At 40.0% G+C, this 24,091-nt stretch overlaps 1 protein-coding gene across 1 annotated transcript in view; it reads right to left on the bottom strand.

The window, feature by feature from the left end:
* Window positions 1-7,762: 7,762 nt before the first annotated feature.
* Window positions 7,763-24,091, bottom strand: part of Dcaf12 (DDB1 and CUL4 associated factor 12) — a 30,242-nt gene continuing 13,913 nt past the window's right edge. Inside the window, 13 exon segments of the mRNA XM_053743303.1 lie at window positions 7,763-9,661; window positions 9,664-9,739; window positions 9,741-9,788; window positions 10,317-10,345; window positions 10,348-10,494; window positions 13,654-13,699; window positions 13,701-13,721; window positions 13,723-13,759; window positions 13,761-13,816; window positions 14,959-15,025; window positions 18,015-18,207; window positions 20,948-21,008; window positions 21,961-22,167. Of these exon segments, the coding sequence (XP_053599278.1) occupies window positions 9,492-9,661; window positions 9,664-9,739; window positions 9,741-9,788; window positions 10,317-10,345; window positions 10,348-10,494; window positions 13,654-13,699; window positions 13,701-13,721; window positions 13,723-13,759; window positions 13,761-13,816; window positions 14,959-15,025; window positions 18,015-18,207; window positions 20,948-21,008; window positions 21,961-22,167 (1,158 nt within the window). The 3' untranslated portion in view covers window positions 7,763-9,491.

Here is a 24,091-nt window from a genome sequence, read left to right as displayed (position 1 = left end):
TTTTTATTTTGATACAGGTTCTTGTTAAGTTGCTATCCTCTACCTTAACGTGAGTCGCTGAGATTACAGGTAGACACAGTGGTATCCAGTTGGTGCAGGGAAATCTAATAGGAAAAGATCCCTGTCCTCAGACAAACATTGTAATAGGATTTGTTAAAATTTTGTGTGAATCTTATTTTCCCTTCCGAGAAAACATTGGGAATTTTAGTGATTTGAATGTATCCTCTCCCAATTCACATCCCCTCTGTAACCTCAGAATACAAACTTCAGGCTGGGGGCATAGCTCAGTGGTAAGGCATGGGCTTTGCATGTGCAAGGACCTGCTGGAATCCCCAGGACCAACAAGAAAAACAGCAACTTGGAAGTTGAGGCAGGAGGATCACAAGTTCAAGGCCAGCCTCAGCAATTTAGAGACAACTTGTCTGAAAAAGGGCTGGGGATGTAGTTCAGTGGTAGAGATCCCCTGGGTTCAATCCTCAGTGCTTAAATCAATCAATCAATAAATGAAGGCGGGGGATGTAGCTCAGTGGTAAAGTGACCCTGAGTAAACCCCACTTTTCCTTTCCAACCTGTCCCTGAATTTACGTGGAGTACAAAGACTGGTGAAGTTGTTCAATCCTGGTATCACTGTCAAAATCTTTCAAGGTGTAGTTTAGGTACCAACTCTTCTGGAAAGTCTTCCGTGGCCACATATCTCTTCAGGAAGCCCTACCTTCCAGGAGTGGCTTTCCAAACACTGGTCAGGCAGGGTTGTCTGGAGAGCTTGTCATAGGGGTGATTATTCCATCATACACCCAGTAGGGGGAGCCAGAACTTAGACTCTTTTTTTTTTTTTTTTTTTTTTTTTGTTATGGAGATTGAACCCAGGACTTTACATGTGCTATGCAAATGCTCTACTACTGAGTTACACCCTCAGCCCATAAAGCATATTTTTATTTGAGGTGTGGGGGGGGTGGCATGCAGAGCTGTGTTATCAGTCTTTGAAGAAGTTTTTTGTTTGGTTTGGTTTTGCTTTAATGAAGTTTTCTGATTGTAGTACTGAACAAAGCCTCCCTAAGTGTTTATGTGTGAATTTGATTTACATACACACCTTCTCAAAAATGTGTGGGTTCTAGCACAGTGGCACATGACTGTAATTCCAGCGACTCAAGAGACCAAGGCAGGAGGATTTTAAGTTCAAGGCCAGTCCCAGCAACTTAGTGAGGCCCTACATAACCTAATAAAACCCTGTCTCAAAAAATAAAAGGACTGGAGATGTGGCTCAGTGATTAAGTGCCTCTGGGCTAACTCCCTAATTAAAAAAAAAAAAAAAAAAGATATGTGGGTGCATTAAAAGTCAGACGAGGTTGAGGTTGTAGCTCAGTAGTACAGTACTTGTCTAGTATGAACTTGGGATCAATCCCCAGACCACACAAAATAAAATAACAATAAAATTAAAATAAATTAAAAAAAATAAAACCTTACTTTGAAAGGAATGAGATGTTACCTTTGGATCTCCAAATTCAGTCGATGGAGTTTTGTTGAAGGAGTTGGGTAAGAGGCAGGTTGGAGAAAGAACACTGGATCTGAGGTTGATTTTCCTAGTTAAATTGTGTCTCTAATAACTAGTCAGCTGTTTGACAATAGGCAGATCACTAAATTTCTGTGGGTGATTGTGATCTTATTTGATTAGGAATATGCAAGTACTTTGTAAACAGAGCACAACTATAAGGCATTCTTAGAGCTCCCAATAACCTGAGTCTTCTGTTGAGATTTCACCGTTCCAGGGAGATGGCAGATCTACTTAACTTTAACTCAGCCTAAATAATTGAGGCTCAGCAGCCAGGAGCAGAGAAACTGGTTGGAGATAACTTTGATAGAAATGACAGTCTTTGCCCAAGCCTGAACCCAAGGGCATTTAACCACTAGACCACATCCCAGCCCTTTTTAAATTTTTAATTTATTTTAATTTATTTTATTTAATTTATTTTATTAAATTTTTTTATTTTTACAGACTGCATTTTGATTCATTGTACACAAATGGGGCACAACTTTTCATTTCTGTGGTTGTACAAATGTAGATTCACAGCATTCATGTAATCATACATATACATAGGGTAATACTGTCTGTTTCATTCTATTATCTTTCTTTCCCCCACCCCCTCCCCCCCCCCTTTTCCTCTGCACCATCCAAAGTTCCTTCATTCTTCTCTTCCCCCTGCCACCCCACCTCATTATATATTGTGATGCACTTATCAGAGAAAACATTCGGCCTTTGGTTTTTGGGATTGGCCTATTTCACTTAGCATGATATTTTCCATCTTCATCCATTTACCAGCAAATGCCATAATTTCATTCTTCTTTATGGCTGAGTAATATTCCATTGTGTATATATACCACAATTTCTTAATCCATTCGTCAATTGAAGGGCATCTAGATTGGTTCCACAATCTAGCTATTGTGAATTGAGCTGCTATGAACATTGATGTGGCTGCATCACTGTAGTATGCTGATTTTAAATCCTTTGGGTATAAACTGAGGAGTGGGGTCAAATGGGTGGGTCCATTCCAAGTTTTCTGAGGAATCTCCAGACTGCTTTCCAGAGTGGCTGCACCAACTAGCAACTCCACCAGCAATGTATGAGTGTGCCTTTTTCCCCACATCCATGCCAACACTTATTATTGCTTGTGTTCTTGATAATCGCCATTCTAATTGGAGTTAGATGAAATCTTAGGGTGGTTTTAATTTGCATTTCTCTAATTACTAGGGATGCTGAGCACTTTTTCATATATTTGTTGATCACTGTATATCTTCTTCTGTGAAGTGTCCTGCCCATTTCCTTAGCCTAGTTTATTGACTGGGTTCTTTGTATTTTGGGTGCAAAGTTTTTCAAGTTCCTTATAAACTTTGGAGATGAGTGCTGTGTCTGAAGTGTGGGTGGAGAAGATTTGCTCCCACTCTGTAGGCTCTCTTTTCATATTATTGATTGTTTCCTGTGCTGAGAAAAAACTTTTCAGTTTGAACTTACCCCATTTATTGATTCTTGCTTTTATTTCTTGCAGTATGGGGGGGTCTTGTTAAGGAAGTCTGGTCCTAAGCCAACGTGATGGAGATTCGGGCCTACTTTTTCTTCTATTTGGTGAAGGGTCTCAGGTCTAATTCCTAGATCCTTGATCCATTTTGAGTTGAGTTTTGTACAGGGTGAGAGATAGGGGTTTAATTTCATTTTACTGCATATGGATTTCCAGTTTTGCCAGCACCATTTGTTGAAGAGGCTATCTTTTCCACTGTTGAAGAGGTTGTCTTTTCTATTATAAGTTTTTGGCACCTTTGTCTAGTATGAGATAACTGTACTTATGTGGGTATGTCTCCGTGTCTTCTGTCCTGTACCATTGGTCTACCTGTCTATTTTGGTGCCAATACCGTGCCATTTTTGTTCCTATTGCTCTGTAAGTAGAGTTTGAGTTCTGGAATTGTGATACCTCCTGTATCACTCTTCCTGGCCAGGATTGCTTTGGCTATTCTGGGTCTTTGTTCTTCCAGATGAATTTGACAAATGTCTTTGACCCTGGTGTGCTAGTCGTTTTCTGTTGCTGGTGACAAAATACCAGAGATAAAATGTAAGGAGGAAAGGTTCATTTAGCTCACAGTGTTCAGAGGATTCAGTCCATGGTCAGCTTGCTCCGTTGCTTTTGAGCTTGTAGCTAGGCAGAACATCATGGTGGGCAGTACATGGGGAAGCAAAGCTGCTTACCTCCAACAAACAAATCAAAGAAAGAGAAAGGACAGGGTTGGATCCCAATATGTCCTTCAAGTGTATCCCCTGATAACCCATATCCTTATACTAGGATCCACCTTCTAAAAGATTCCACCAGCCTTCAGTAATGCCATCAGTTGTGGACAAGCATGTAACACATGAGTCTTTGGAAGATACTTAAGATCCAAACCATAACACGTGGAGAACAAAGAATCCTCACTGCTATTCCAGTCTTCTGTCCATGTTGCCACTAGCAAAAACAACAACAACAACAAAAACAAAAAACCCACAAAACAAAACTGGATGTGGGTGTGGTGGCAGCACACGTGTAATCCCAGACAAGGCAGGCGGAGGCAGGTGAATCCCAAGTTCAAGGTCAGCCTCAGCAATTATCAAGGTCCTAAGCAACTTTTTTTTTTTTTGGCACCCAGGGATTGAATACATGGACACTTAACCACTGAGCCACATACCCAGCCCTTTCTGTGTTTTGAGACAGGGCCTCACTAAGTTCCTTAGAAATTCATTAAGTTGCTGAGGCTGGCTTTGAACTCACAATCCCCCTGCCTCAGCGTCATGTAGTACTGGGATTAAAGATGTGCACCATCATGCCCAGTGTCCATAGGACTTAAAAAAAGTTACCTGTTAGATGGACCTTTATTTTATTTATATATTTAGATGTGGTGCTGAGAATTGAATCAGTGCCTCACACATGCTAGGCAAGTGCTCCACCACTGAGCCACAACATCAGCCCCAGCCATAGCAATTTAAACAAGACCCTGTCTCAAAATAAAAATAAAAGGGCTGGGATGTAGCTTAATGGTAAAATGCCCCTGGGTTCAATCTTCAGTACAAAAAAAGAGCCACAATTGAGGGAAGTTTATTTTCTTTCTTTAAGATAGTAGTTGATCATTTCTTCCTGTCCATAACATGTTAATTATAACTCTTGAGTAGTTAACAAGACAGTAAACATGTGACTCTGAACTCAGTTAATGAGTATTATTATCTTTTAAAAATTCTTACTTCAGTAATTACACATTAATCAAGGGAGTGGCTAGAAGTGAGGCCCTACCCAGGGGGAATTGAGAGGACAACCTCACACCTCTAACTTGCAAAACTGAATCATAAAGAGTTCAGAAGCTCCATCTTGAGTTCAGCTCACTCTTTATCTCTTTTGGTGTTCTTATTGTCTCATAATTCTTCCTCTGCATTCTTCTTTGAGACAGGAGCTTGCTATGTTGCTTGATCTTCCACATCCCAAGTGTCTGGGATTATAGGTGTGTGACACTGCATGCAGCTTCTGCATTATCAATTTTTTTATTATTATGTATATGTGAGTGTGTATATAGATATATATATATATATATATATATATATATATATAGTACAGGGGATTGAACTCATGGGGCTTAACCACTAAACCACATCCCCAGCTCTTTTTCTTTTTAAAATACTTTATTAGAGACAATTATTCTCCTTTAAGTTGCTTACAGCCTTGACAAGTTGCTGAGGCTAGCTTTGAAACTGCTATCCTCTTGCCTTAGCCTCCCAAACTGCTGGGGATTACAGGCATGTACCACCACACCCGGCTCTGCATTATTCTTCTTTGGAGGAGTTGAGGTAAGGGAAAATTCCTGGTACTGGGGATTGAAGCCAGGGAGAACTTTATCACTGACTACATCCCCAGACCAGAATTTTTATTAATTTTTTTGGTACTGAGTATTGAACCCAGGGGTGCTTAATGGCTGAGCCACATTGCCAGTCTTTTTTGTTTTTTGAGACAGGGTCTTACTATGTTGCTTATGCCTTGCTAGTTGCTGAGGCTGGCCTCAAACTCGTGATCCTCCTTCGTCAGTCTCCTTCTTCAGTCTTCAGCCGGCATGGAGACTTTGACATGGGGTCTCACTGTGTTGCCTGGACTGAGCTTGAATTATCTTCCAGTCATCAATCTCCTCACTAGCTCCAATTATAGGCCTGTGTCACTATGTTGCACATAAAGTGAATTAATTGTGAGTGAACTACTATGAAGCAAATAACATTAAGCAATCCCTGCTTGTCTCTACCATTTCTTCCATTGTCTTCCAGACACCATCCAACTGAAAAGGATAAAAATATTGGGGTCATAGGGTGACCTATGCATTATAAAATTGATCCTCAATATTAACTCGAGGGTCTTGGGCTGGGGATATAGCTCAGTTGGTAGAGTGCTTGCCTAATATGCATAAGACTTTGGGTTCAATCTCCAGCACCACCACTACCATAAAAACAAAAGGCGGGGGTCTTGATGTTATGACTTGCTATTTCTGGTACCTGCATTAGAAACTGAATGATAGCTGGGTCCAAGAGGCTTAGACTGGGAGTAGTCTTTAGTCCTAGGAACAATGAAAGACAGATCAACAATCACCTCTTAGGAGTGGCAAGGAGTTATTGCCACTCAATTTATGAATTCTGGGCTATTACTATATGGAAGTGCATGTTCCATTTTTGATGTTCCAAAGAAAACAGAACCAGTCCAACTTTTTATCATTGTTCATGTTAAACAATTCAATAATCTGTTCAACTGCATGAGCTTTGATATTGAAGAGTATATCATGACGTCCTTGCAACTCACACTATAGGATAATAATATGCATAAATATTTAATTAGAATTCGTATTTTTCTTCTAAGTATATGGATACAATTTTACAAAATCATATTATGGTTTAAAAAAAAAAAAGTAGGAAGGAGCTGGGTGAGGTGGTGCACACCTATAGTCTCAGCTATTCTGAAGGGTAAGGCAGTAGGATCAATTCTGCCCATGAGTTCAAGACCAGTGTGAGGAATACAGCAAAACCTGCTAACAAAGAATGGCAGGGAAACTAGAACATAAACAAGGCTTGAAGGGTTAGAATTCACTTCAGTTCCACAGCCCTCTATATAAAGACCAAAGAATGGGAGAAATCATTTGAAATGAAGCATGTGGTATGTGGCTTGACAATGAATAAGGAAGTTCTTTCGTGGCCTTAGAAGGGACTCCTGGCAGGAGGGGATACCATAAAGTTCACAAAGCCCTTCTGTGATACGTTTTGTTGGAAAATGGGGAGCAAAGCCAAGATTTTATGGAGGCCAGAAGCCCTGACCAGGTCCATCCCACATCCCCTAAGTCACCTTTTTGAGCATGCCCATGTAACATGAATACAGGTGATTTTTTAATTTTTGTTTTGCATTTCCCCCAAATCATGGAGTATTGTATAAACACCAATACAGTTTAGGATTTGATATCCTAAACTCATTTTAGGAAAGGCTAGTTTCAGTCCCTGTCCAGATGTAACTTCTCCTCCTCTAGGAAGCCCTCTCAAATTGCTTCAACTCATTTCCCCTTATGTACCTTAGATCATAGAGGTCCCTGTGTGAGTCATGTTCTGAATCAGTCAGTCTCTAAGGAAGGAGTGAAAAGCAGCTGTAGTCAGCTTGCTCTAGAAAGAACAAATGCCATGTGGCAGAGGAATAAGCACTGCCTTGCCAAGTCCATGACCCAGCCCTGGTGGGCTGTATGGGGAGGGTGGGTATGACTCAGCAGCCTACTTTTCTCTCAGCTACAGGCCCATATAGACTCTGAGAAGCTCATCATTCAGTGTGGTCACCCTGTCCTCTCCATACAAGGTTCAACTGCAAAAAAGTGCCATGTTCTTCCCAGGGCACTGTTGCAGTCTTTCATGGTCAAGTGAGCCAACCAATGAAGCAGACAGGACTGTCACTAACCCTAATTTAAGAGGAACTTGTCACCGTGCTCAACTCCATAGTCACAAAATGGACTAGCATCCTCCTCCCCATCTTTAGCCAGTGATTTTTTTCATGCACCACACTACTTCCCCTGGACATAGCCACCCTTCAAATAGACCTCAGAGCAACCAATCTTAGGTCAGAGCTGGGAACCGGAATGAGCAGGTCTTAGTATTTGTATCTTTGCCACTAACCTGAGGCGCATCTTCCAACAAATCACGATGCCTTTTCTCTGCAAGCTCTTTACATAATCATTCAAAACACTCTGCACTGAAATAATATTTATTTTTTCCTTGGCAAAAAGTGCTACATTTTTAAAAACAGAAAGTCTCAAACAATCAAACGCATTACCCGTCACAGAAGAGGGTCTCGCAACAGTACAAAACATCCTACTTAAGAATTTTTTTTAAATATACAAGTCAGTTTAAAATGATAGAAGTTCTGTGAGAACTAAGAAATCTACAGCCTGTAGTTTTAATAGAAAAAAATTAAGACAAAAGATTATAGCATCCAGCATTTGCTTAATTCCCTGTATATAGCACCTATTTCTCTAGGTTAGAAGATGAGAATTATAGAACCTGTGGTGTATGCTGCATACCAAGTCAAGGTGGACTTTCTTTTGCAGCACCCCCACCATTATGAGGAGGGTACTCTTTCCAATTTCCCCACTTACACCGATAGAAGAGAGGGATAAGAAATTGGGGTGCAGGAATAAATATGACTTTTTCCTTTCCCCAGGATGGGATTTTGACAGAGAAGCATTGTATGTGCTCAGAAAGAATCTGTGGGTGAGAACAGCGGTTACCTTCGACATGATGCATAAAAAGCAGGGAACAACTGGACATCACAGTCAGTTGCCTGCAAGTTTAAAAACCTCAGACTAAACAGACGGTTCAAGGGAGGAACAGATAAAGTACTAATCACATCGATGCTGCTACATGCACAATGATGCTGGCTACAGGCCACCCCATCACCATCCCATCACCATCGCAGGGCTGAGCCAACTGAGCAGGAAACGTGGCTTTAATCCTAAGCTTCACTGCATTGAGAAAAACAAATATTCCACACATGAAACACTCATTACACACAGATGAACCTACTGCTGACCCTCACCCTCCTGGACTGAACCTAATTTAGAAAACAGCAGGAAAATCCACTGGGGAGATTGAAAGAACAACAAAGGAGAAGTTTCTTAAGCCAAGGGGACTATGTATGGGATCCTTAGCAGACTTGTGAGCCCAGCCCTAGGCTCCTAAATGCCAGGTGAGGTTGTTAGAGAAGAGAGAGAAAGGAAGGTTGGGATGGAGTTCCCTTTACCAAGTCCTATGATGTTTTAGGAAAGTTGCCACTGGCTAAGCAGATGGGAGGTTGGGAAGAAGAGACACATACATCAGTGTTCTCACTTGGGGGACACAAAGGTAAAAAGAAAGGTAAGGCTGGATCACTTTGGAGTCCTGGCAGAGAAGGCCCCAAGAAGTCTAAAATCTTAACTCAAAGGTGTTCCCTGTGGTAATTTTGTTTTTACTTCCTACAATCATGTTGTTAGACTTTTAAAAAACAAGATACAGATTAGTCCCAAGCTGGACTCTGTGAAATAAATTTTTTATAAATATTTTAATTACAAGTAATCCTCACTCCAGGTATTTCAGTGACACACACTACCTACAGGCACACAAGTTCACATGCATTCGCACATACATACGGCTCCCAAACTTTCATAGAAAGTCTGACAGCTACCACATAATTATAAAGGAGCCCACCTCTGAAGAGTGAAGGGTGAGAATGACTACGTCATTTCAGCCTAAAGAAGCCAGAGTGGGAAAGAGTGTGTGTCACTTAAAGAAAAAATACAAATAAGGATTTGCAACAACATTGGTTGAGAAGCCAGAGGGATAAAAAGATAGTTAAATTCTGATTACCAAAAAACAAACAAAACAAAAAACAAACAAAATGAAACAAAAACACCCTTTGATTTCTGTACAGAGCTTCTTCCTATTAAGTGCCTAAACCATGGGCAAACTGGTGTTCCCACGAAAATAGGAGAGCTTCACACAATTGGGGGAAAAAAATCAAAAGAAACAAGGAAACTGAAAGTGAAGTTAGTGTAAATATGCATTTTGGGAGAGAGTTGTCATTAATCCAGAGCCCAGCATAGTTCCCATGGAGCCTGAAGGGAGGGGACCTCCTGCCACAAAGAGTTTCGTTCCGGACGAGTCGTAGCAGTGGGTGTAAACAGCATTGGGGGAAGAAATCAATGTCCGAAAAGTAATTCCTCCAGGTTTCATCATGATTCTACAGAAAGAGAAAGAGACTGTAGCATATCTAAGTCATAGGGCAGAAAAAGGAAGAAAGGACAGGAAGCTTCTGGTCTCCGTAAGAGGAAGAGGGTCCTATACCCATAACCTGATGTCAGGAGACATGTTTTCATAGGAATTGGGGCCCATTTTTCCAACTAAACATTAGAGAAGAATTGAGTAGGATGAAGAACTAATACACAAAGCTCAAATCTTCTTAGGAGGACAGTTGGAACTAAATTATATAATTCAGTGGTAGCTGCAGCAGAAGTTTCCTCATCCTTCCTGTTCTTTTCTCCTTTGGGGGGAATCCTGAGTCAACCAGTACATTTTACTGGGCCTCTGTTTTCCCACAGGCAATATGCAGAACAAAAGCAAAACCAGGAGAAAGTGCCTCTCTTCATATAAAGGACTGCCTTGTACTAGGTGGAAAAGTGTGAGCAGGTGTGTGTCAGCAGGGGTTGCGGTGAGGGAAGATAATCTTTCTGTCACTGTTCAACACAATTTCAGGTTGGGGCTTACTTACCAGCCAGCCTTTGCCAGTAGTTAGTTTAGATTTTCCCCTGCAAGCCTGGGCTTGGACCCATAATAAGCTGAAAGCCTCTCTTCCAGAAATCTCTGAGCTCGGATGTCATAGAACAGCAGGGAGCCCTGCCCTGTGCCCACAGTGATTATATGTTCATAGAAGCTCACTGACCGGATCCCTGAAAGAAAAGTAAATGGCAATGAGGAGAAAGAGTACATGTTGGCAGTCTGCTATAATTGAATTTCTTCAGTATCGAGTTTGCACTGCATCCCCAAGTATTAGAAAATGTTAATTCTAATGGTAAATACAGCTCATAATCACTTTGATTAAAGTGATCAAAGGAACCCTTTGATCTCTCCCATAAGGCCAGATTTCTGATCACAACCTAAGATGATTCTGGCCAAAGAACCTGTGTCTGGGGAACTTCTTTGCCCCCCTTGAGTCACTCTGGAGTCATTTCAAAGCTCTTTTCCATTATTGTTCCAACCTATATTGCAACTCAAGACAATCGAATATTTACAAATTTTTGCACAATAAGGACTTTCTTGTACTTGACCTAAAACCATTAGCATGCAAGAAGACCTTATCTGGTACTAAGTGTATTATGAGGGTGGCACTGAGTTCAGCACCACAAAGACTATGGTCTCTCACTCACAGTGTGAATTTCAGACATGTTACCTAATCCCTCTGGGTCATAGGGAAAATACATCTGGGGATCAAATATCAAATAAATGCATGGGACATGAAAATATCTCTTGGTATATATGAGGAACTCAATATTTGTGGAACCAGTATCCCTTAATCTCTTAAAATTTTCATTGCATACATCATTCTGACTAAATCTATTTACTCCTTACCCTCCTACTCTCATTATTATTTATTGTTTTCTATCCTAGAATATGAATATCTTAACTATAATTAAAAACAAACTGCAAACAAAAGCAACTTTGGCAATATCTGCAGAGGAATAAATGCTACTTGAAAGAAACAAGTTTAAGTGTATCTATACTGTGCCTTTTGGGTTTTCAGGATTAAGTAGTCAAATTTAAAAATATATAGGGCTGGGGAGATAGCTCAGCTGGTACAGTGCTTGCCTCGCAAGTACAAGGCCCTGAGTTCGATCCCCAGTACCACAAAAAAATAAATAAATAAATAAATATATTTTAGTTCTTGGACATTTATTTATTTATATGCAGTGCTGAGAATCGAACCCAGTTCCTCACACATGCTAGGCAAGTGTTCTACCACTGAGTCACAACCCTAGCCCCAAGGAGCCAAATTTTTGCAAAAGAAAGGGGGACACAGTAAGACAAAGAAGAATACTATGTTACTTTGGCTTCAGGTACCTGACTGTTCCTGCATCAAGCTGTGTCATGTTGGGCATTACTTATTTATTTTTTGCAGTGGCTGGGGACTGAACACAGGGTCTAGCACATGCAAGGCAAATAAATGCTCTATCACTGAGTGATGATACCCTAGTTCCCCACAACTCCCTTTTGGTGTGTGTGTGAGATACTGGGGACTGAACCCAGGGTGCTTAAGCACTGTGCTACATCCCCAGTTCGCCCCTCCCTTTAAAAAATCTTTTATTTTTTTTTTAAAGTTGTTAATATATCTTTTATTTTATTTATTCATATGTGGTATTTATTTATTCATATGTGGAGTATTGAACCCAGGGCCTCACACAGGCCAGGCAGTGCTCTACCCCTGAGCCACAACTCCAGCCCCTACCAGCCACCCCGACTTTTAAAAAAAAATATTGTTTTTTTTTAGTTGTAGATGGGCATAATATCTTTTTTTTTTTTTTTTAATCTTTATTTATTTATCTTTATGTGGTGCTGAGGATCGAACTCTGAGGCCTCACATGTGCTATGCAAGCACTCTGACACTGAGCTACAACCCCAGTCCCCTTTTTATTTGAGACAGGGTCTCGCTAAATTGCTGAGGCTGGTCTTGAACTTGTGATTATCATGCCTCAGCCTCCTGAGTCTCTGGGATTACAGGCTTGCACCACATCTGGTTTGGGTAACTAATTAGAGCTCAGTCTTATCTAAGCAATGGTGTTAACACTTAAAGTTTTTTTTAAAAAAAAAAAAGTTGTGGATGTACAAAATGCCTTAAAATTTATTTATTTATTTATTTTATGTGATGCTGAGGATCAAACCCAGCGCCTTACACTTGCTAGTTAGTGCAATATTGCTGAGCCACAACCCCATCCCCAACACTTAAAACTCTTAACACTCTTTTTATCTGCTTCCCATGAGGTTCTTGGTAGGATGAAATATGTCAGAAAAAAGATATTCTGAAACAACCTATACTATAAACCTAAGTCTTTCCTCCTCCAATAAAGACACAGTTGCTCTTAGAAGATGCTAAAAAAGACTGGAGGCTGTATATTTCTACTGTCATGTATACCTAAAAAGAACAAAGATTGGAGCTGAAGCCTAACTCACCTACGGTTAGAATTCAAATTTTCTTTAATTTCTAAGATAGAATTGTCACATAATACATATTATACGTACAAATGCACATATTTGAAGTATACTATTTGAGGGTCTAATAATATTTGTAAATGCATAACACCATCATCACATTCAAAATAATGGACATATTTATGCCCTTTGAAAACTTCTTACCCCACCATGTCATTCCTTAAACACAATTTTACTTCAGGCAGGGCTCCAGCAAAAAATGACCACAGGCAGGGCATGATGGTGCATGTCTAATAATCCCAGTGGCTCAGGAGGCTGAGGCAGGGAGGATCACAAGTTCAAAGTCAGCCTCAGAACTCATTGAGGCCCTGTCTCTAAATAAAAAAATAAACAGGTTTGGGGATGTGGCTTAGTGTTAAGCACCCCTGGGTTTAAACCTGGCCAAAAACAAACAAACCTGAAAAGGGCCAGGTGTGATGAAGCATACCAATAATCCCAGTGTCTCAAGAGCTGAGGTAGGAGGACTTCCAAGTTTTGAGACCAGCCTCAGCAACTCAGTAGAGACCCTATCTCAAAATAAAAAAAGGGCTAGGGGTATAGCTTAGTGGTAGAGAGCCTCTGGGGGGCTGGTACAGAATGTGGGGGGGGGGCAGGACTGAGATGACCACAAAAACTGCTAATATCTGACTGATTGTTTCTATCACAGTTTAGAGGCCTCACATTTGTCTGTGACGTTTGAACTGCTGTGATACATAGGTATTTAAGTTCCCTCTTTTTTGTCACCAAATTATTTCCCTGTTTTGGAAGTATACACATCACTATACTTGTTTGGAAAACAACACATAAACAAGGTAAAAAATCCATTTGCAAAGCAATTTGAGCCCAAAAGGCACACCAGGTCTTACCATAGCCTCTCTCCCTGGAGCATACAGACTTGACATTATATGATGGTGTGTCGTGGATCCAAAAAGGAGAACATGAGCTTGAGAGCCCACTGCATACACTGACCATCACTACCATAGGCCAGCACACATTCTCTCGGCAATACGGCAGTTTGGTGGAAAGGAGCTGAAAAGAGAGAGGTGCCACCATGACACCCAGAGAGCATAAGGTGTTGTTCTTAGACTCCCACCTATGTGGGATTTCCTCATACACTAGCCACATAGTCAGAGATTAAGGCAAGGCCTAATTAAGGAAATAACACCCTGGTTAGGAAAAACAATTAATCTGGAATTAAATCTTCAGAAAGTGGCAGCAAAGGCCAGATGCACAGGTTTATTTCCAGAAATAACACCATGGCACTAAAGCCAAGGTGTTCACCCTGTACTTTCTGCAGGAAGAGCTACTAACCTTCCCAGCCATGCTCTTTGAGAAAGGGGCTGCCTCCTGGCCACCTTCAGTCCAACTCTTCAGTTGAACAGCAATTGTACTCTATCGAAAGCACACTCTTAGGAATTGCTTAAATCCCAGATAATCCAAATTGGCCTTAACCCTGGATCCTTGTGTTAGCAATTCTCAGTGGGTGCCTACTGTATGTAAGACACTAAGCAGGAACAGAGGAGCTCAAAGGAATCAATGATTCCTAGAGTTCTGCTACCTCTTAGAAAGAGCCTATTACAGAAATAATAAGCAGCAAAGGCTCTGGAACTAGATAAGGGCAAATATCCATATGTTGGTTTAATGTCATCATCAAATTACTTACAATACTGCAAATTAAATCTACTTTCTCTTTCCCTTACATGATTATTTCAGAGATAAGTATTTTAATTTAATCTTCAATTGCAAGTAGTTTCTAACATTTAGATTTTTCTGCTTTTATTCCATGTGAAATAGTCTATAAACAACTGCTTAACTGCACTGTGGGCTGGAAAAATGCTAGTAAAAGGAGTGTCTCAGGAAACCCCTGAAATCTGAAAGAATCACCCCACACCTCCATCTCTTTAAAAGGTTTTCCTTCAAAAGGCATGTCAGATGCTGACATGCCTATAACTTGCAATATGCCCAGGGCACCAGAGAATAGGTGTTTTTAGACAAGATGAAAAGGCTCAGGAAGAAGTATCATTATTTATTATTTTGTGGTGCTGGGGATCAAACTAGGGCCTCATGCATACTAGGTAAGCACTCTACCACTGAGCTATACCCTCAGGGCCTGAGAATTTGAGTATTTTAATTATAAGGTGAATTATTAGGTAAAATAAAGTTCATCATACCTTAGATAATGTATTTTCAGCCTTCCAGAGATGAAAGTAGCCATCTAGAGATACTGCTCCCAATTCCGACAAGAGCAATAAAAAAACAGATTACGGTCCCAATCTGTAGCAACAAAAGTAGGATAGGTATGCAGGGGAAGACCCTAAAGGTCCTCTTGTTTACCTCCTTTCCCATGATGATGCCAGTAGAAGTGCCAGTAATTATCAGTCCATCACTAGACACATGTTAAACTGCAAGAAGTCAGTCCAGGCTCTGCAACAACACAGGAACCTATGGTTCAAAAAGTCCTTACTAAAAAAAAAAATAAATAAAATCCTTACTAATAAACACATGCCTAAAACACGATTGAAGCTTTTGGACAACACTTTACCAATTTAAAGAATGTTTTGCTAAGCAGCAGGTTTTTTTTTTTTTTTTTTTTTTTGCGGTGCTGGGGATTGAACCCAGCGCCTTGCGCTTGCGAGGCGAGCACATCTACCAACTAAGCTACATCCCCAGCCCACAGGTATTGTTAATTAGCAATTTTTTTTAATGTTTTCCCCAGGATTTGTAGCCTAGGTGCTTCCAAACTTCTTTTCTGGATGGCAAGTTACTACTGGAAAAATACTTATTTTAAATAAGTACTGACTTTTTAAGAGTTTTAGTTTTGCTTTAAAAATTAATGTATAGTCCACCTTCAGGCTTTGGAGGACTTCAAGTTACCAGGAACTTAAAAAAAAAAAAAAAAAAAAAAAAAAAAAAAAAGATATTTGAATTATTTCCAACTTGAACACTATTATTTCTTTGGTCCACAAATCTCAGGAATGTTTTAGGCAGAAAGTTGGGTTTACCTTGATGATATAAAGGAGTATGCGTTAGGATTTATTAAATAATATTATTCTTGAAATCCTAAGTTATCTATAGAATGAGTGGCTTCAAGGAGTTTGTTGAAGTGCACGTTTCAAAAGTAAAATTTAAGATTAAATATATATATATATATATATATACATATATATGCTATATATATAGATATCTAGAAAACTTTGGTGTACAGTTACTGTTGGATCATTAAATAACTGTTTGTGTAAAACATTCATTCTGATTATTTCTTTATGGAAAGAGATGTTGCCATGGTAACTAAACCTTTTCAACTTAGTTTTATTTTTATGATGTGAATGAATGCATGCTACATTTTAATAATTACCAGGTCAGTGCTATTTTTGTATTTATCAAGCAAGAGGGGATTTTAGTTTAATAGCTTCAAAATAAAAAGTTCTTAAAGGAAAATTAAAAACAAATCACTAACATCCTTTATTTTTTCCTACTAGTGCCACAGTAATTTTTACAGAAATATCTAAGGTCATTAATAGATTTTGGAAGACAGTTCATTGTATCAGAATGATTGTTCATATCATTCTCAATAACTCGTGGTACCTATCATCATTTGCAATTATTAAACCATACTAAGTATGTTTGTAACTAGAATTGTGATATACAGCATTGTGATATATTCTATACTTGTACTGCTAAAAACAAATTATTGACCTAATAAATATAGTGTTCCTGCAAAAACACACAAACAACCAAGATCCAAAAAACCAAACTTATGTCATCATTCTCACAATATCCTACTGGACCGTTAGAGTGAAGGGGAGTTTCTTAAATGTCATGTGAAACTTGTAAGTAGAGGGGAGAATCTAGGAGGTAGAAATCTACTCCTTTGCCAGGAAAATAGATGGAAGATAGGAGGCCAAGGGAACTATCCCTCAAATTGTGGCCTAATTCAGATTTATCTATTTACATTTTGTGCTGAGGATTGAACCCAGGGCCTCCTGTTTGCAAGGCAAGCATTCTACCAACTGAGCTAAATCCCCAGTCCCTTATTTATTTTATTGTACTGGGGAATAAACTTAGGAGCGATTAACCCTCTGAACCACCTCCCCAGCCCATTTTATTTTTTATTTAGAGACAGAGTCTTGCTAAGTTGCTGAGACTGGTTTTGAACTTGCGATCCTCCTATCTTAGCTTCCTGAGCCACTGGGATTACAGGCGTGTGCCCTCGCGCTTGTTTTTTTTTTTTTTTTTTTTTTTTTTAATGGTACTGGACATTGAACCCAGGGCACTCCAACATTGAGTTTCATCCTCAGCCCCCTGTCCCACTTTTTTAATCAGGGATTGAACCCAGGGGCACTTAACTACTAAGGCCATATCCCCAACTCCTTGGTGCCTCACTAAATTGCTGAGGCTGGCTTGAACATGCAATCCTCATGCCTCAGCCTCCAGAGTGAGTCACTGAATTACAGGCATGTGCCACCACCTGTGGGTCTGGTTCAGAGTTTGCAGAAGTCTTTCTGCTTTTCTGGTTCTGGGTCTACATTCTTCTGTATGTATGAGTTTTTTATTTTTATTTTATTTTGTTGAATGGTATTGGGGACTGAACCTATGGATGCTTTACCATTAAGTTAAATCCCTGGCCCTTCTAAATTTTTGAGATAGGTTCTTGCTAAGTTGACAAAGCTTGTTCCAACTTGTGATCTTCCTGCCTCACTCCTTGAGTAGCTGGGATTACAGGCATGTGCCACTATACCTGGCTTTTGGGTCTACATTTTACACTCTCCTTAAAGCCTCAGTGTCAGGGATCCGACACCAAGGTAAGACTTGGTGGCAGCATGAAGGCCAAGAAGGTAGTGAAGAATGAGAAGGAACTGAATAATGGAGGAAAAAAATCATTGCTTTTAGAGGCAAGTATGAAAATCATGGCCAAAATAGAGTACCTATTAAAGGATGTGCAAATGAGGGACAGTCAAATCAGAGTGGCCCTGGGGAAAAACTCTGAGGCTGACCCACAAATATGGGCCACTGAGAAAAATAACATAGAGGTTAATCCAAAGGCAAATTATCACAGACTTAGTTAAAATTTCTCACTAGCATCCCTCAGAATTTAAGAGGTACCTCTACAGGTTCAGAACCAGGTTATGTAAGCAAGCAGTGACATGGGGAAAGGAAAGTGGAATGTACCTCCCAAGACATGAGCCAAAAGGAAGTGTCTTCGAGGATCCCCTGGTGATTTCATACCTTGTTCTTGTTGTTGAAGGCCAAAGCCCGGACCTTGCAGTTGTCAGGGTTTGTGTCTTCCTTGGGGATGTCCTTTAAGGCCTTGTGAGTGATGTGAGCATACATAGGAACCCTTGACATATTGTGCCTTGCATCACTTTTGGTCAACACATCATCTGTCACCTCCCAGAGTCCCATAGAACCATCGCGTGAGCCTGCAGGGAAGAGACCACAGATGTCAGATATATTCAACTCTCCATGTGATAATTCTACAGAAGTCAAGATGGGTTTTTTGAAGTTCATAGCATCATCCTCATACATAAAACTGATCTAGAATGCCAGGTGGAATTTTATACCTTTTCCTTTTTTTTTTTTCCCCCCATTCTCTTTTCTTTTTCACTGTTAGGGATTGAATACAATGGTGTTATAAACACTAGGCAAGTGCTCTACCACTGAGCTACATCCAACTAGCAGTAGGCACTGTAATAGGCTATACTAAGAGAACAAATCCATTAAGGCCTAGGAATTAAAATACATCATGTTTTGACTTAACATGATTAGTGTGGACTGACTGATTGAACCCAGGAGTACTTACCACTGAGCTACATCTCCAGTTCTTTTTATTTTTAATTTTGAGACAGCATCTCACTAAGTTGCTTAGGATCTTGCTAAATTGCTGAAGTTGGCCTCAAACTTGCAATCCTCCTGCCTCAGCCTTCCGAGTTGCTGAGTAGGGATTTTAAAAAGAGAATTTTAAACAGTTTGATAAAATCCAGTGATTTTCCAGGTTAAATGCTTAGGACACTTGGCATATATCTATAGCCGACTTCTAGTGGCCAGTAGGACTTGGAAATTCTTCCTGCCTCAGCCTCCCAAGTTACTGGGACTGCAGAAGTGTGCCACTGTACCTGGCCAGAGTCAATGTTTTGAACTCCTCTGTAATGTTCAGGAAATGCAGACGTGGGAGCTCTCAGTTTGAGAACACAAGACAATCACAGAGTATCTGAAGGAAAAGACAGAAGGTTCCCAAAACAAAGCTAACTCCTCAACAACCAAATTTAGTGCAAGCTACTAGCACATACATGGTCTCCCATAAAGGAGATATGACTCAGTCTTTGCCTTAAAGGAGCACTCATTCCTTGGGAAGACCATATGACAGGAATCCAAAATCTTTTCAACCCCTTTCTGGGTAATTCTGACATTTGATTATGTTTATTAGATATACTTTCCCTTCTGGATGCTTTCTATTGCCTTACTAAGAACCCAAAGAAGAAACACTCATTTTCCCTTAGCTTTGTAAGTAGCAGTTCTAAGCATGGGCTTTAACATACGACAGACTTGGTCAGGTGTGGTGGCACATGCCTCTAATCCCAGCAGCTTGAGAGGCTGAGGCAAAAGGATCTCAAGCTCAAAGTTTGCCTCAGCAACTTAGCAAGGCCATAAGCAACTTAGTGAGACCCTGTCTCTAAATAAAAAAGGGAAGGAGATGTGGTTCCTTGGTTAAGTACCTCTGATTCAATCCCTAGCACCAAAACCAAAACAAACAAAACAAAAAATGACAGACCTGAAGTGGGATGCAGTGGGGCACACCTATGGGCCCCAGCTGCTCAGGAGGCTCAGGCAAGAAGAGTTCAAGACCAGTCTCAGCCACTTAACAAGAACCTCAGAAACTTAGCAAAATAAGAAATAAAAATAAATAAGGACTGGGGACCTTGGACTACAGCTCAGTTGTAGAGTGCCCCTGGGTTCAATTCTCAGGACTGCAAACAATAACAAACCACAGACTTGAATTCAAATCATGCTCCACCTCTTAGTAGTCTTAGTAGAGGTTATGGTAAATTATAACCTCTTTGTGAAACAGGGCTAATAATGCAAACCTAGTGTTGTTTTGAATATTATATGACACATAAAGTAGTTTAGTGCCTATTATGATTATATCTCTTGGGAATATGAAATGAGGGGTATTGTACTTTTTTACCTATGGGTGCCAAGCAAAGATAGATAGCATTCTGAATCACATTTCTACACTGCTGTAGGTAGTCAGAAAGCATTTATAATTCTCTAGGTTAATTTCTCTATGCTTCCCCCCCACCCTTTAGAGTACTAGAGACTGAATCTAGGAACACTCTACCACTGGGCTATATTCCCAGCCTCTTTTTATTTTGAGACAGGGTCTCACTAACTAAGTTGCACAGGGGACCCCAAACTTAGGATCCTCCTGCCTCTGCTTCCCAAGTGGCTGGGATCACAAGTGAGAGTCACCATTCCAAGCTCTTTTTTTTTTTTTTTTTTTTTTTTTTTAAAATCTGGCTCTGTTCCAACCACTGAAAAAGAAAGTCCCTCAATCCTATACAGCTTTTTTCAGTAAGATACTTAACCATAAAGTCATACAGAAATGTAAGTGAAAACGTATTAGGAAGGAAGAAGGGAGGGAGGGCTGGCTGGCTGGCTGGCTGGGGATGTAGCTTAGTGGTAGAGTACTTGCCTAGCATGTGCAAGGCCTTGGGTTCAATCCCAGAACAGCAACCAAAAAAGTAATAATAATAATTGCTTGTAGTACTCTGAAGACCACATCAACATTCCCAAAACACTTGCATAAACATTATCTCAATAAAGTCCCAGAAAAATGTTATGCTAACATGTTACCCTACATGCTTTACAGAATAAGGAAGAGTATGAATAATAAATGAATATATCTATAACTCTACTTTATATTTCAGGAAGTTAAGATATGAGGGAAATGACTTATCCAAAGTTACATGGTATAAGTCACAGAAGAGCCATTATTGGAAACATGATGACATAGAGGCTAACCTCAGTAACTTAGGTCCCATCTAAGAGTTCCTGGTCCATAGACAATGGTGTTTACAAGGTTATTTCCTATCATACTATTCACTTTTCAACCAGTAGCCCTTGCTGCCACACCAAAAGCTCCTTAAAAAAGGGTAAATTTACCAGATACTGCCATAGTATCACTGATCCACGCAATGGAAAAGATCCAGTCTTTGTGTCCATCCTTGGAAAGGAGAGAATGATAGGTACAGGGAGAAAAACAAAAGAAATTAGTGACTTAAATATTATTATGAACTCTCCTGAAGAGCATACACATCTGACTACAAATAGTTCTTGTGGTTTCTAATGAACTCAACCCAGTGGGCATGATCCCACAATCTTTCTTGAGTTTCAAACTGGAATAAAACTGGCACTACTGTGGGTAATAAACACATCCAGAGGATGCACAACTCTGGCCTTCTACCTATGGATGTCTTATCTGGGACTCCTCTTCTGTCTAAACATATACATGGAAAGGTTTACGCTTCATTTCCTTTAAGTCTCCCTGCTCAAATGTCATCTTCTCAATGAGGCTTTCTCTATCCTCTTAAATAGCATTTTCTCCCTCACTCTATCCGTTTAGTCTGCTGTTACTCTTCTCTGTGGCACACATCACATTGTGACATATTACTGGTAAACACTTATTTGCTTACATGACTTACAAACTAGTTTATATGTCATCCTTCACCAGAATGCAAGCTTCAAGAGGGTAAGGGGCTTTACCTGTTTTAAACCACTCTATTGTGTCCTCCAGGGTCTAAAACAATGTCTGGCCATAAAAGACTTATTAATAGTCGCTGAATGAATGACTAAATATACTTGCTCTCTGACTTGGGGCAATGGGAAATATATGCACACTGTGGATTGAAAGAGCAATCTACTACTATTTGATCCCTAAGGTATATTTCTTATCCATTTATCAGATACACACCCTCTGTCAACATACCTGATAAGCCCTATGAGAGTTCAGTCCCTAATCCACTACCACCACACAACGCTCACCCCCATTTCCCTACAGTCAGCAGAAGCCTAGAGGAAACCACCCTCTACCAGGTAGGCAAAGGTTCATGTAATTTACTAGGTCCATTTAAAAAAAAAAATAAGGTTGTTTCACTACAGCTATTGAGAAAACTTACATCTCCCACACACACAGGATCTAGTGTAGGCAGTCGATAGATGGCAAGACTGTTGGGGTTGTCTCCTCCAGTGGCTAACAATGTTCTAGAGGGATTCAGCTCAATCGCATGGATACCACAGCCCTGCTGGGTCACAACTCCAGGCTCTCGGTCTTTCAAAATAGGGATCTTGGTGATTTGGCTTGTCTGGACATCCACTACAAATAACTATAAAACAAAAGTAACACACAAGCTGAACATATTTAATGTGGTTGATGTTGGGTGATATTTTTTTCTTTTTCTTTTTTTTTTTTTGTTACAAGGATTGAACTCATGTAGGCTAGCCAAGTGCTCTATCACCAAGCTACACCCCCAGCCTTCCAAATATTTAATTAAAGTCTACTACAAATTATATCCTGGGAATTATTTATTTTGGGACTGAGTTGCACCCCCAGACCTTGTTTCTCTCTCTTTCTTTCTTTCTTGGTTGAGGAGGGCTACTGGGGATTGAACCCAGGGGTGCTTTAGACTGAACTACATCTCTAGATGCCCACCTCCCCCCCTTTTTAAATTTGAGACAGGGTCTCACTAAGTTTCCTAAGGTCTCACTAAGTTGCTGAGGCTGGCCTTGAACTTGCATTCCTCCTGCCTCAGTCACCTGAGTTGCTGGGATTACAGGCATGAGTCACTGTGCCCAGCTGATTCTGGGAATTATTAAAGGTATGGACAGTCAAATCAAAAATGAAAACAAGTAAATATAATGTTAGAGATAAGTAAAACTTGCTATTGGAACAGAGATTAGGAATCAGTAAATTCTGTCCAGAATACATGGAACATTTCCAACAGAACTTGCATTAGGCTATGGACATAAACAATCAGACCAATGTAAAGTTTTCTGGCTGGGGGTGGTGGTGTACACCTATAATCCCAGCAGCTTGGGAGGTTGAGGCAGGAGGCTCACAAGTTCAAAGCCAGCCTCAGCAATTTACAGAGGTCCAAAGCAACTTACCAAGACCCTGTCTCAAAATAAAAAATAAAAAGGGCTGGGGAAGGGCTGGGGTTGTGGCTCAGTGGTAGACTGCTTGCCTAGCATGTGTGAGGCACTGGGTTCGATCACCAGCACCACATTAAAAAAAAAAAAAAATCTAGTAAAGGAATGGGGATGTGGTTTAGTGTTAAATACTCTTGGGTTCAATCTCTAGTACCAAAAAAAAAAAAGTTTTCTGTCACATATTTTATATCTAATCCTCCCATGCACAGAAACTTGTAAACAAAACACAATTCCCAGAGCATCTCGCAGACACCATTAAACATACTAATTAATGTTACTAGGCTTTCTGGAATAACTCCAGATATATCTGTTACACACACTATTCTGTTCTATACCTTCCTGACTTTGCTCATGTTGTTGCCTCTGCCTAAAAAGCTCTCCTCTACCTTTCTACCAACCTAAATCCTTTTTACATTCCAAGATTCAACTTAGAGAAATGTTTAACAGAAAAAAATCAGTCTTAAGAGAAAGAGCATTCCCAATCGATTCTATTATTATTATTTTTTAGTACTGGGGATTGAACTCAGGGGCATTCAACCACTGAGCCACATCCCCAGTCTTTTTTTGTATTTATATTACGATTACAGGTGTATGGCACCATGCCTGGCTTGAATCTATTATTAAACTCTTCATGTGATTCAATCCTTCATTTACTCACTCATTTGTTAGTACTGTTTCAGGTGCTAATGTATTACTACAGGGGACCGAGGGCACAGCTCATGGGTAGAGCAACTACCTAGCACACAAGAGACTGGGTTTGATCCCCAGCACTGCAAAAAAAAAAAAAAAAAAAAAAAAGAGAATACAACCAAGAACAAGAAAGAAATAATCTATGCCTTCATATACTGCATAGCCTACGAAGATGAATTAAAATCCTATTAGCACCAGTTTCAGTGGCACATGCCTAGTTACTCAGGAGGATTAGACACTACCACACTGACAAAATATTTCATTTACTTATTTGTCTTCTTATGAAGCTAATGACTCCCTCCCAATTCCAAGAGCATAAAATATATCTTACTTGGTTCTATAACCTTCCCCCGCAAAACTAAGCTACCTATAAGCATATAGTACTTACCTTTTAGGCAATCTGCCCAACTA

Source organism: Sciurus carolinensis, chromosome 14 (assembly GCF_902686445.1).
Source record: "Sciurus carolinensis chromosome 14, mSciCar1.2, whole genome shotgun sequence".
NCBI lineage: Eukaryota > Metazoa > Chordata > Mammalia > Rodentia > Sciuridae > Sciurus > Sciurus carolinensis.
Note: the sequence above shows the minus strand (reverse complement) of the source record. Positions and strands in the feature narration are given on the sequence as shown.